The sequence below is a fragment of the Sinocyclocheilus grahami genome, unplaced genomic scaffold (assembly GCF_001515645.1).
Source record: "Sinocyclocheilus grahami isolate Dianchi unplaced genomic scaffold, SAMN03320097.WGS_v1.1 scaffold325.1, whole genome shotgun sequence".
Lineage (NCBI taxonomy): Eukaryota > Metazoa > Chordata > Actinopteri > Cypriniformes > Cyprinidae > Sinocyclocheilus > Sinocyclocheilus grahami.
The window spans coordinates 760,435-773,911 of record NW_015505504.1 but is presented as its reverse complement, the minus strand read 5'-3'; the positions used below and the strand labels follow the sequence as shown (position 1 = coordinate 773,911).

Sequence of the window (13,477 nt, the reverse complement as noted above, 5' to 3'; positions counted from 1 at the left end):
CCAGGATCAGGAAACAGTCCTCCATAAAATGTGCTGCACACATCTGAATATTTGGTTTGAACTGTTCTGGAACAGTGTTGTAAATACAAACTTAACCACTGATTTATAGTCGCGTCCTCTTTTGGAAGGCCACAGCACAGCATTGACACACGGCGCGCTTGAGTGAGCGGAGGCCGGTGGCTTGAGTGAGGAACAGCTGGCGGATTCGACGAAGGAGCGTCCGGCGGGCTTGCGGCAACCACATGTGACAACCCCAGGCTGGACTCCGCTTTGTCCACGGTGAAAGCCGATCCGGCGATCCACAGCGCCTTCACGACATGGCGGCAGCAACAATACTACAGCGAGAATAAAAGTTACGCCTTCTTTCTTTGCGTGAACATTTGGGTGGTGTTATGCAAATCTTCCCACATCGTGACGTAGACGTGGGGATGTGTTAGAACGAGCTGTTTTAGGTAGGCGTGGTTGACTCTTAACTTTTATAAAGAATATCTCTTTGGATTTGAGACTTTAGTCTTTGCAACTTTACAGATCTTCTTTATGCCCCAAGAGCTTGTAACACTCCAAAGATAAAGGAAAAATTGAAATCGCATCATATGACCCCTTTAAAAATATACTGTATCTAAATTACGACTTATGCTCTCAATGTCAAATGCAGAAACATTCATTCATGCATTCATTCATGCGTTCCTCAAGGTTAGATTTTATTGTAATGCTTTATTGCGTGGTTGCTCTGTGTGCTTAATAAACAAACTGCAGAAACTAGAGTTCTTACTAGAACCAGAATGTATGACCATATTAGCCCGGTTCTGTCAACACTGCACTGGCGCCCTATTAAACATCATATACATTTTAAAATCTTGTTAATTACATAAAGCCCTGAATGGTTTAGCTCCTCAGTACTTGAGCGAGCTCATATCGCAAAATAGTCCTTCACGTCTGCTGCGATCTCAAAACCTCTTTGATAATACCTACACTGTAAAATAATGATCGTGATTTTAACGGTAAAAGACTGTAAAAATGCTACAGCAAAAACCTATTAATTGGTTAACGGTAAGTTCCCCTACTCTATACAGTGAAAAACTGTATTGGTCATTTCATGTAATTATATGGTAAAATACCGTTTTTGGAAGTGAAAAGGAATGTATAATTTACAGCGAAAAACGTAAATTGACATTCCCAAAATTCCCTGCGTTACATTTCAAATTTGTTACAATTTAAACAAATTTTGGTAACAACAGTTTCTCCAATATATTAAAATTCAGTCAGTATCGAATTAAACACTGTTGAGAGTTTAAAGTAAAAAGACTTACTTAAGTATGCCATTGGGTCCTGTGTAAACCTCAATGACGTTGGGGCTGGACGGTAGCATGGTGATGATGCGGTCAGCTTTATCAGCCACTTCAGCAGGGCAATCCAGGATCTGGAAGGACAAGCAAGGGCAATTATTTCCACAGGCTTGTACAGTCTACACGAAGGAAAGAAGGTTTTGTTTTGAGCACATTGTTTGAGAAACAGATACTTATACCTGTGCTCCTGAGTCCTGAAACTCCTTGCAAGACTCTGGGAAGACATCAGTAGCAATGACAGGATATCCATGCTTTAGTAAGTTTCTAGCCATAGGTGTCCCCATGTTACCCAGTCCAATAAAACCCACTGGGGTCTTGGAAGCCATTGATCTGGAGGATACTGAAAAACCACACACAGACAGAAATCATAAATTACATTAAAATAAAATCCTACCTATAGAAACCGAAAGCTATTATAGTCAAAGAGTGCACCAAAACTGCCAGTGGATTTTTTTTTTAGCCTTTCATGTCTATAAAATAGTAAATATGTGAGAGAGAAATGAAATATGTGAGCTTACAGGAGCAGTTCTGTAAAAATCAATGTCGGTATAACACACTGAGCCCTATTAAGAAGTCTTTGCAAGATTTTTTAACCCTCATTATAAATTGTTTATAAAGACCTTCATATCCTTACAGATACAGATGTTTAAAGGAAAACTCTGATATAGACAAAATAAACATTTATTTTGCTTAAAACGACTAAATGAGGAGACAAAAAGCTTAAGTCCATTATCTGAACTTGGTGAGAAGGCTGACGGGATGTCTTTAATTTGATAACACAATTTATTAAATTTTTTATCTTATAGTTTGCAGTTTAAAAAAACCTTTGAACTAACGTTACATTGTAACCTGTGAGCTCCTAAACCCCAGCTGCATTGCACAACCTACATTTCTGATCCTCAAAAAGTAAACAGTGACTTGCTTATTGTGCATAATGTCTGTTCATATGCTTTGACATATAACCTATGTCCAAGAATATTTCATATATGTTCACATATTTTGCAGATTGACAAACAGATGCAAAAACAACATTTCCAAACTGCTCTTTGCAATAACATTAGCGGCGCTTTAATCCCCTTGGTCTGTCAATTAATAATTAATGAGGAAACAACATACCCAAAGTGAGCTCCACATGTTTATGGCTTCTTTTATAAAAATTCCGACACCCTCTAAACAAAGCGGCCATGCTTTTTTTCTCTTGACCTCAGCGCCTCATTGACAGTACGAGTCAGGAACTCAGGGGGCGGGTCCTATGATTGACAGCACCATTCCTCCAATCACTGATAAGGATTTGCGTACCGTCAGTGAGATATCATGCAGTTACTGCTGTGATTTCTTTGAATAGAATTAAGGCGATACTTCTTAAAAGATTAAGAATGGCTAGACGTGTTAGGCTTCTGAGTGAACTTATGACCGTGTTGTCCAAATCCAATAGTGACAGTTTGTGCTAAAATCTCTTCCTTATTCTAGATACTACTAAACATACACGAATATTTTCAATAACAAAAGGTGTGGGAACTATTATTTATATGCAAGAGCCCCCATATCAATGTCATAAGCATATTTTATATACATATTTGATATACACAGATCTAGACATATTATACACTTTTGATATAATTTGCTAAGAAGTTTTAACTAATCTTATTTCACTCTTAACATAATAAATGATCAAACGTTTCATAAAACAATTAGATACATACTACAACCATACTACAACTATAAACGTCTTGAGTAACGCTTGGCATTTTTCCACAATTTCCATGTATGTTTTGATGAAGCGGACTGAGTCAGACTGAAACGATTCGAACGCAATCAGTAAACCGATATAACAGTGGAGTATTTTTTGAACCGATTCTTGTTCGAGAGAACCGATTCTCTGAAAAGAATCAAAATTCCCATCTCTATTTTGCTGGGTTATTCAGTAACCAATGGTAAGACACGGATCTCGGTGACTAGAGTAAATAAACCAATCACAGGGCGCAACCGACCGGAAGTGGCATAACGTTCCTAGATTCCCAAAACATGTTGACACCCGGTTCAGCTACATGACAGAGACGCGCTCAATCTGCGTTGTCTAACAATCTAAACTACAAGAGTTACAGGTCTTCAAGTAAACATGGATTACAGGTATAACGGACTTCTTGAGCGACGACTATAATATATATATACTGTTAATCTTGGAAATATATGTTGGAATTGCATGCGGTCCATCTCGATGTGTTTAGGGGTGGGATTGCAGTGGGATTAATAAAACTCATCAGCAGGCCACCGGCAGTAATTTACGTCGTATAATATATAGACAAATGCTATATCATCTAGTATACTTGTAGCTATGATTACAATCCGCAATGACTTGTTAGTTAGCAACATGATGCAAGTGAAATCTAGAAAGTCGCTTTCGGTTTAAGCAAACATGTTTACTATGATTAAGAAGGAATGTTATGTTTTAAACCATCATATAGTGAGTTCAGTGCGAAGATGTCATTTGCTGTATTGAATCGAGCTGTCATTGACGTTAAAGGCCTGAACAGGGATGACTATACCATCAGCAGTGCCATGCATACAGGCCTACTCGGCATCGCCCCATCTGGCCTGATATAGGGCAGGTCTTCTTCATGCAGATGCACACGGGCTTAAACCAAATGTATGTCAGCTCAGATATATTTAAGCATCTAAATAACATTTTAATGCAGTAGAATGACCTATAGTTTATTGTGAATTATGCATTGCTTAAACACCATCATGCAAAGTGGCTGTCACTTTTTATCATTAAATATTAAAAAATTTAAATTAACATTTTAGGAATTAAAATGAATTAGGAGAGACTTATAATGCAAGGTGTTATGTAAGCTTTTGGAATACTTGATTCTGATTGGTTAATTTTTAAATAATTTCAGGGCCATATTGTGTAATTGACCTTTCATTCTGTAAAAGGAATGTTTTCTACATAGCTATGTTGGTGTTATGGCTCTCTGAGGTCTCTGAAAATAAGATAAAAATCATTTTAAATAACTTTTATTTATTTGGTAAGTAGCGGAGTAATAATGCAGAATAATTAAAAATTCATTCACAGTGATACAAGTTAGGGTTAATTTTGTAATAATGACCATCGGACTGAACTATATCCCTTGCCTATATTATGAAAGAGAAAATGCGTCAGTTAAACCTCATTATTTCTTTGTAATTTTCGTTCCTTCTTGTTTCAGGTAGACCAATCACAGGCGTTCCTTGAGCACTTTTGATGTCGTCAGCCTGTAATACGGGAGCATCTGCTGGTGGAGGAGGAAGTGTTGTCATGGAGACGTCTAACTTCGCCCATGTCATCTTCCAGAATGTTGGGAAAAGCTTCCTCCCGCAGGCAGCGCTTGAATGTCATTACACTCTCACCCCCTTCCTCACCCCACATCCCAAAGACTGGGTTGGCATCTTTAAGGTTGGTACAAGTCTACATGACAGAGACGCGCTCAATCTGCGTTGTCTAACAATCTAAACTACAAGAGTTACAGGTCTTCAAGTAAACATGGATTACAGGTATAACGGACTTCTTGAGCGACGACTATAATATATATATACTGTTAATCTTGGAAATATATGTTGGAATTGCATGCGGTCCATCTCGATGTGTTTAGGGGTGGGATTGCAGTGGGATTAATAAAACTCATCAGCAGGCCACCGGCAGTAATTTACGTCGTATAATATATAGACAAATGCTATATCATCTAGTATACTTGTAGCTATGATTACAATCCGCAATGACTTGTTAGTTAGCAACATGATGCAAGTGAAATCTAGAAAGTCGCTTTCGGTTTAAGCAAACATGTTTACTATGATTAAGAAGGAATGTTATGTTTTAAACCATCATATAGTGAGTTCAGTGCGAAGATGTCATTTGCTGTATTGAATCGAGCTGTCATTGACGTTAAAGGCCTGAACAGGGATGACTATACCATCAGCAGTGCCATGCATACAGGCCTACTCGGCATCGCCCCATCTGGCCTGATATAGGGCAGGTCTTCTTCATGCAGATGCACACGGGCTTAAACCAAATGTATGTCAGCTCAGATATATTTAAGCATCTAAATAACATTTTAATGCAGTAGAATGACCTATAGTTTATTGTGAATTATGCATTGCTTAAACACCATCATGCAAAGTGGCTGTCACTTTTTATCATTAAATATTAAAAAATTTAAATTAACATTTTAGGAATTAAAATGAATTAGGAGAGACTTATAATGCAAGGTGTTATGTAAGCTTTTGGAATACTTGATTCTGATTGGTTAATTTTTAAATAATTTCAGGGCCATATTGTGTAATTGACCTTTCATTCTGTAAAAGGAATGTTTTCTACATAGCTATGTTGGTGTTATGGCTCTCTGAGGTCTCTGAAAATAAGATAAAAATCATTTTAAATAACTTTTATTTATTTGGTAAGTAGCGGAGTAATAATGCAGAATAATTAAAAATTCATTCACAGTGATACAAGTCCCTGTTAGGGTTAATTTTGTAATAATGACCATCGGACTGAACTATATCCCTTGCCTATATTATGAAAGAGAAAATGCGTCAGTTAAACCTCATTATTTCTTTGTAATTTTCATTCCTTCTTGTTTCAGGTAGACCAATCACAGGCGTTCCTTGAGCACTTTTGATGTCGTCAGCCTGTAATACGGGAGCATCTGCTGGTGGAGGAGGAAGTGTTGTCATGGAGACGTCTAACTTCGCCCATGTCATCTTCCAGAATGTTGGGAAAAGCTTCCTCCCGCAGGCAGCGCTTGAATGTCATTACACTCTCACCCCCTTCCTCACCCCACATCCCAAAGACTGGGTTGGCATCTTTAAGGTTGGTACAAGTTACATATTTCACCAATATCTGATCTGTGCAGGGCCTACAATATTTAGGCTTTCATACACAGAAATGCTTTTTGTAAGAAAATTATATACATTTAATTTAATCTCACTTTCTTTTCTCTCTTTTTTCAATTTAATCTCGCACTTAATCAAGAGGAAATGAGCGCACGGAAACTTTTCATCTTGTTAAGATACAATGACAGTTTATGACTGGTATAAAAGGCACTTCAAATTAACCAGATCTTTCCAGACAGCATTTAGAGTGGTGGGTTGCAGGGGAAAATGTGGATTGGAAAAAATATGGTTAATCCACTCAATATCACTCTTGTTTTGATGGTTAGTTTACGGGGAATAGAGTTCCGGTGTGTGTGTGTGTTTGATCACATGTGCTGTTATGCTGGATGCTGTGGGTGTTTCCCATGACAAATTATTCCTTCCTTATGCTTTTGCTTTAGTATGTTCTCCTTTCATCCTTGCAACTTCAATAAGATGTAGTGTAATAACATATATTAGCTGCTATATGTAATGCATTACTGGATAATAGTAGTCACACTTATAAATGGATGGATGTATTCAGACAATATCTATGGACTGGCAATTCATTATCAATGATGTAATGTGGGAATTATTCTTCAGGCACTCACACACACTTACACACACCTTAGCCTGTGCTTTATATTACTTAGTGAACCACAGGCTCCCTCTGGTGGTATTGAGAAAGTACTACTCCTTCAAGACAGCAATGAGTTGCATAATAGTTTAGCAATTACTTACATTTTCTATGTGCAGGTGTTTTTTTAACTCAACTAAAATAAAAATAAAAATAAAGTAAAACTTCTTATTTAAAGTGCGAAACTTAATTTCACTTTTTGTATTAAAAGTTGTTGTTTATATTTGAATAATTGTACTTTATTACTCTTTTTATTTGTAAAGTCCTACAAATATTTAGTTGCAGCTTTTTAATTTGTATTTGCAATGTCCCTTTTTATTTAAAGTGCAAAATTTCAGTTTTAAATAATTTAATTTAATATTTATATTAAATGTTATTAATTATATATAAATACTTGTATTTTATCTTTTTATTTGTAAAGTTCTACATATGAAGAGTTCATTTGCAAAAACCGATAAACGCCACTTTAAAAAAAATGAGCTGATTGCCGTGCATTATTCTCCACATATAGCGCGATCTGAACCCTAAACACGTTTTGTCAAAAAAAAGTCGGTTTTGTCCACTTTCAAGGCATCGCGAGTTCACGTTTTATTACTGTAAAAGCCGACAAGCACCCTCATTGTTTTTGAACAGAAGCCGATAAATCAGTTTTAGCGAATCAGCGCGCTGTATTCAGGTCAGGTGACAAGGCTACTTTCACTTTGAAAAGACATGCTAGCTGAGAGGAGTTTCGTCAAAGCTGACTAAAAGTGATCGAGGATGGATAATTTCGACGAAAGGAGTTATCTGCTTTTGCCAAAAAAAATCGACTGTTGGAGTTTTTATTTTATTTTATTATTATGCAAAAAGTATACAAAGATTTGTACAAACATATATAACTCGCAGCAAGTACAAAAACAAATAAACAATCATATGTAAAGTGAAACAATTCAAGCCAGGGTTAAAATTACAACAATTTAGGAGAGGAGTTATCTGCTTTTGCCAAAAAAAATCGACTGTTGGAGTTTTTTTTTTATTTTTTATTATTATGCAAAAAGTATACAAAGATTTGTACAAACATATACAACTCGCAGCAAGTACAAAAACAAATAAACAATCATAATATGTAAAGTGAAACAATTCAAGCCAGGGTTAAAATTACAACAATTTAGGAGTTATCTGCTTTTGCTATAAAACAAACTTTTAATATGTAAAAAAACATACTTTCAGTGAACTTTAATTTTGTAAATTACCTGTATTTGTTTGTTATTATTTCTTAATCAAAACAACCCAACTGCAGTTTGATTGATATTACTTGGACTGCGCAATAAAAAACGTGATTTCTGAAAAGTGTTACGTTATCGGTTTTTGCAAATTAACTCTTCATATATTTAGCTGTAGCTTTTTTTTGTACATGCAGTACCCCTGTGTAAAAAAACAAACAAAACTAAAACTAAAAAAGCAGTCACCACCAGTTAAACAATAACAACGGTATGCCCGCGAGCATGAGCTCTTGAAGCTCCGCACTCTTCTGAAAAGGGAGGCGGGAGCACCAGCTCATTTTCATTTAAAGGGGACAAACACAAAAAACAGCACGTTTTGGCTCATACCCTAAAAGTGGCAATTTCAACAAGCTATAAAAAATTATCTGTGGGGTATTTTGAGAAAAAAACTTCACATACACACTCTGGGGACATCAGAGAACAATTTAAAATATTGTATCAATGCATTCTATGGCCCCTTTAAGGTTTATTCAAAAATTCATATGTCTGCATGTGCATGTTTAATATGACCTTTACAATGTTCAGTAATCTGAATGCCCCCTCAAAATAAAAAGTGGACAATGCATAATGTATGACGACATGACATCATGCATTCAATGTCGCTGGTGGCATGAACAGGATATATGGCTGCAAATTATGCCATAAAATCATAAATGTTGATCATTTCCCTTTATGTTGTAGTTGTGATTATAAATTTGAATCAGCAGAACTTACATTAAAATACTTATTTTGTGTGGGGACCCTCACTATGACATCACAGTTACAATGTTCACTGCAAAAAATATTACATAGAAAATTGTGTAATTTGAGACCTAAATGGAGTGCTGTAATCAGCCCATTATGGAGAGGGTTGTGTGGACTAAAATCTTGGATGTTTGTTGACATCAGTGACGTAATGCTATGAGACTCTGGGTAACTATATAAGTCCCTCACTGAAAACACTGTGATTTCAGTTCCAGTAAAAACTCACTAAAATTATGATGTTCCTCCAAGACAGCTCTGTCCCAAAGCTGAAATACCAAGTGCTTCCATGAAAACAGTTACTTACACCATAAGGTCTAAATCATGCTTGTAGGCCTCATTATACTTAAATAATTAAGATTAATAAATAAATTATTTTATTTTAAATTATGTAATTAACGTAAGTGTATTGTCTGGTGCATATCTTAACATAGAAAAAAGAGATTTAATTTTATGCAAGAGGAAACAGGTTTCATGAGGGCTAAAAGAAAGTCAGCCTCTCTAGAGAAAGTGCTTGATAAATCATAGGCAGTCTCTAAAAAAAAAAAAAAAAAGGCTTTTTAAGTTTGCCGGGTGAATATACATAGTACTCTTTATCAAAGGAGTATGTTGAGGCACGTTGAAAACAGGCTACCTTTAAGCAATGCTAAAAAAATGCTGTGTAGTCATGCATATACACATACATACAGTTTTTGCACACACACACACCGACAGACAAGTACTATATAATTAAGTTGTCGCACACATTCCAAACATGTTCTTATGCACCTGATTTATAGTAACGTCAGCCCTCTTATTATTTAATTTATAATTTATCAGTCCTGTATGTACAAGCATGGCTTGTTTGAAACACACTTGGATGCCTTCTCTCTTTCTCTTTCCTCTTGCTCTCGTCTTTTCTTCTCTCCTCTGTAATTAATAGGTGATTTCTTCACAGATGACTGCATTCCAGATGAAAGCAGAATACTTTCCATAAAAAAGGAGATTACAGATGTGATATATTTTAATCAAAGTAAATGTCAGGTAGTCCTGTGAAAAATCACAATGACAAATTGCTGAGAGTGTGTGTTTCTTGTTTGTAACTGTAAGATGAAACCATATGTGGCATGTTTATGATGGTGGACTACATTCTCTACTTCATTTCCATCATATTTCATTTACAACTGTGCATAAAACCATACAGTTACTCATGTATGTGCATTGTGCAGTGCACACAAATATGGGTGGTTATGGAGGTGAAAATTTTACACTTGCTTCAAAGGCAAAAATGATGAAATTCACATGCACACACACTTTTCAGAGTAACCACACAATGTTTAGCCGCCTTTGAAGCAAGTGTACAATTTTCACCTTTTTCCCAATCCTTTTTTTCCGTTACGCCTCCTTTTCCAACCCTACGCATACACTGTGCCTAAGAAGTGCAGAAGGGGGGAAGCTTAGTGTTTCCATTCCTCTTTGAGCTTATTGTGATATTTATAACTTGTGAAATCGATATGAAACAAAGTATTAAGACTTTAGATTTCCCTCAGGTTTAATGTATTGATAGTAAGTAATGTTTCTTTTTTTTCTCACTCACTTTCCATCTGTTTTGACTATCATTTATTTGCCGGTTTTAACTGGTTTTGTCAACTTTTCTTGCCACGAAAATAGCCCTAGATGGCATAAATCAAGCAGATAAATAAAACCATGTAAGTCCCATCAGTACCCTTCAATTATATATTAAATATGGTCAGCTAATGTCATGTATCTACCACATTTTACGATGTTAAATCTGTTCCTCAAAATTCGATTTTCCCTCAACATCAGCATAGAATATGAAGAAAAAAAAGTCTGCAGATTCCATTTGGCACTGATGTGGTGTTGATGTTTGGCTGCACATTGTGCACAACAAGCACATTCAACTCTGAAAGAGCCCTGAAAACAGCAGGATATGATTCAGTTGGTTTGCTGGTCTATCAGCTCCCCCTAGTGTTTCTTCTGGAGACCCTGCTGAAGTCTGTAAGTGTGAATTATGGGTGTCACAAAGGACAAAGAACACCACAAATAAAACATGTGATTGATAGCATTTGCTGTCCAATTACAGGAGCTGCAGAAAGGCCTGCGTGAGGAGAAGGAGGAGGCTCAAGCCAGAGTGAGACAACTTGAACAGGACCTGCTAGAAATCACGCAAAAATCTGTTCTTAAAGAAACCGAACTGGACTGGTAAGACCCATACACACTTTACCTGACATGAATATAATTCTATTATTTACATATGTACCGTGGGGTCCAAAAGTCTGAGACAACTAGTTCAAATGCTTTTATTGTGTAGTTATTTAAATACATTTTATTTATTTTAAATTATTTTTTCAGCATAACAATATGAGGTCAATTGAAAAAAGGTTCATTAAAAAAGGAAAAGTACATTTCAAAATATTAGCATTTGATTTGTCATCCTTTTGGACTCTCAGGATTAGAATGCATATGTATAGTAGAGGATTAATATGCTGTATTTAGTTTTTTGTGTTGTCCAGTTTAAAAGACAAGCTGCAGAAGGTGATTTCTGAGCTGGACAGTCTACAAATTCAACTGAAGAATGAGAGAGACGAGAGGGAGCTTTACAAAGTAAGTGTGTGTTGTATCTACAGGTTTTAAAGTGCAATCATATTCATTGATCAGTCGTGTGATGTGCATTGATCTATATTGTGTGTGCACGCTTACAGTCCCACGTGCGCAGTGCCGAGCTGGAAAACACTAAACTCAGTGCAGAGCTGCAGATGCTGAAGGCAGTGGAGCTGAACAGGGAGGTCACCATCGCACAGTACCAGGATGAACTACACAGACTACGCACAGAGAGAGACACACATCCCACTGATGCCGTAATAGACGTTTATTTAAAGAATATATACAAACACAATAAATATATTCTACCAGTCAAAATTTTGGAATAAAAACATTTTTGTTTTTGAAAGAAGATTCTTATGCTCACCAATAGCTGCATTTATTTGATGAAAAATACAGTAAATAAAAATAACAGAAATATTGTTGCAATTTAAAATAACTGTTTTCTATTTTAATATATTTTAAAATGTAATTGATTCCTGTAATGCATTGTGCACATCTCCAGGGCCTGAAAGAGCATTTGCGTCAAGCTGAGGAGCAGCTCCAGGCCACGCGGCAGCAGGCAGCCATGTTGGGTTCTGAGTTACGTGATGCCTCCGGCGGGCGAGATCGCACCATGGCTGAGCTGTACCGTGCCCGTCAGGAGGCTGAAAGCCTACGAGCCCATTTAGCTGAAGCCCAGGAAGAATGCAGACATGCTCAGAATCAGCTTGACAGGATGAGAAGCCAGGCATCACAGGAAGTGGTAACCACAACTAACTGTCCCTTATGTTTATTTGATTGTGAAGATCGATTTATAACAATATGAAGAACACGTGGTTTAGACACAATGTTTAGACAGTGTGAACTGTGAGATATCTCTCTTTCTCTTTCTTGCGTTCGTGCTTTATTTTTATTTTTTTTACATTTCAGGGCAGGGCTGGAGGTGGAGTGGGTGTGGTTTCAGAGCTGGAGGCGGAGCTACAAAAGGAGGTTGAGGAACTAAAGCTGCGTCTGAATATGGCTGCAGAGCACTACAAAGAGAAATACAGAGAGTGCCAACGTTTGCAAAGACAAGTCACCAAACTGACCCAGCAACAGGGGGTGAGTAACCGAAATTATGGCTTTACCCAGTTGTAAACTTTACAAAAATGTAACCATAAAGCTTTTACTCTTACAGTGTTGCACTTAATTTTGCACATAAGATGTTAATTTTACATTTTGTCTTTATGTATGTTAGTTGAGGTTTATATGTGAAGTCTGTTGTGAAAACACCCTCCTATATTGATCTTTTGTGTGAAATCTTAAAATATTACATTATGTTTTAGGACTGTAATAGGAATGATGCCTCTACAGAGACCACAAAGGAGTTACACACACCAGATGCAGAGACGCCTCCCACAGGTATCGGAGAAAAATGAATCTAAATACATTTAAACTCCAGCACATATAGTCAAACTATTTCCTATAAAATCGAACATAAAGTAAAAGTTAAAGGGGTCATAGGATGCTACATGCACTTTTACAAGTTGTTTGAACTGAAATGTGTGTTGGCAGTGTGTGTACACAACCTAATGATAAAAATCCACCCAGTGTTTTTTTTTTAATCTGGTTAATTGTTCCCCCTTTTTTTAAAAGCGAGCCGATCTCAGATGCCTGTCTGTGTGACGTCACACAGACAGGCCCCTCCCACGATAGTTTGATTGACAGTAGCGTTTCAGCACAGACTGGACTGGCGTCTACCTTAGCTCCGCCCTGAGTGAGCTGTCATCAGTCCTCCGTTGTTTCACCGCCGGAGCAGATGTAGACAAGAATGACTCCTAAGCGATTGAGGTGTTCTGTTGTTGGATGTAATAATGAACATAGCAGTCGTCATTTACTCCCGACATCTGAGCCGCTGAACTCGCAGTGGATTACATTGCTTCTGAAGGGAATGCGCCCCCGATCTACATAAATGAGTCTATGTTCGAGCGAATCATTCATGATCCAGCCTCATCTACAGAAGAAGTGAATATAATGTTTTG

The 13,477-nt window shown here is 36.9% G+C and overlaps 2 protein-coding genes and 1 long non-coding RNA gene across 3 annotated transcripts in view; 2 read left to right on the top strand and 1 right to left on the bottom strand.

Annotated features, from left to right (window-relative positions):
* Positions 1 to 2,574, bottom strand: part of LOC107602396 (3-hydroxyisobutyrate dehydrogenase, mitochondrial-like) — a 42,828-nt gene extending 40,254 nt beyond the window's left edge. The window contains exons 1-3 of the mRNA XM_016294886.1: positions 2,463 to 2,574; positions 1,526 to 1,686; positions 1,311 to 1,420 (exon numbers count right to left, since the gene is read on the bottom strand). Of these exons, the coding sequence (XP_016150372.1) occupies positions 1,311 to 1,420; positions 1,526 to 1,686; positions 2,463 to 2,532 (341 nt within the window). The 5' untranslated portion in view covers positions 2,533 to 2,574. The remainder of the gene's footprint in view (positions 1 to 1,310; positions 1,421 to 1,525; positions 1,687 to 2,462) is intronic.
* A 2,226-nt stretch (positions 2,575 to 4,800) lies between these two features.
* On the top strand, positions 4,801 to 6,848 carry LOC107602395 (uncharacterized). Its single transcript, XR_001611033.1, has 3 exons — positions 4,801 to 4,880; positions 5,966 to 6,192; positions 6,355 to 6,848. It is a non-coding gene; the product is annotated as an uncharacterized lncRNA (long non-coding RNA).
* A 3,888-nt stretch (positions 6,849 to 10,736) lies between these two features.
* The window catches only part of LOC107602364 (tax1-binding protein 1 homolog A-like), a 14,390-nt gene continuing 11,649 nt past the window's right edge, over positions 10,737 to 13,477 (top strand). Inside the window, exons 1-7 of the mRNA XM_016294845.1 lie at positions 10,737 to 10,871; positions 10,957 to 11,075; positions 11,387 to 11,477; positions 11,576 to 11,731; positions 11,980 to 12,219; positions 12,387 to 12,557; positions 12,782 to 12,857. Of these exons, the coding sequence (XP_016150331.1) occupies positions 10,737 to 10,871; positions 10,957 to 11,075; positions 11,387 to 11,477; positions 11,576 to 11,731; positions 11,980 to 12,219; positions 12,387 to 12,557; positions 12,782 to 12,857 (988 nt within the window). The remainder of the gene's footprint in view (positions 10,872 to 10,956; positions 11,076 to 11,386; positions 11,478 to 11,575; positions 11,732 to 11,979; positions 12,220 to 12,386; positions 12,558 to 12,781; positions 12,858 to 13,477) is intronic.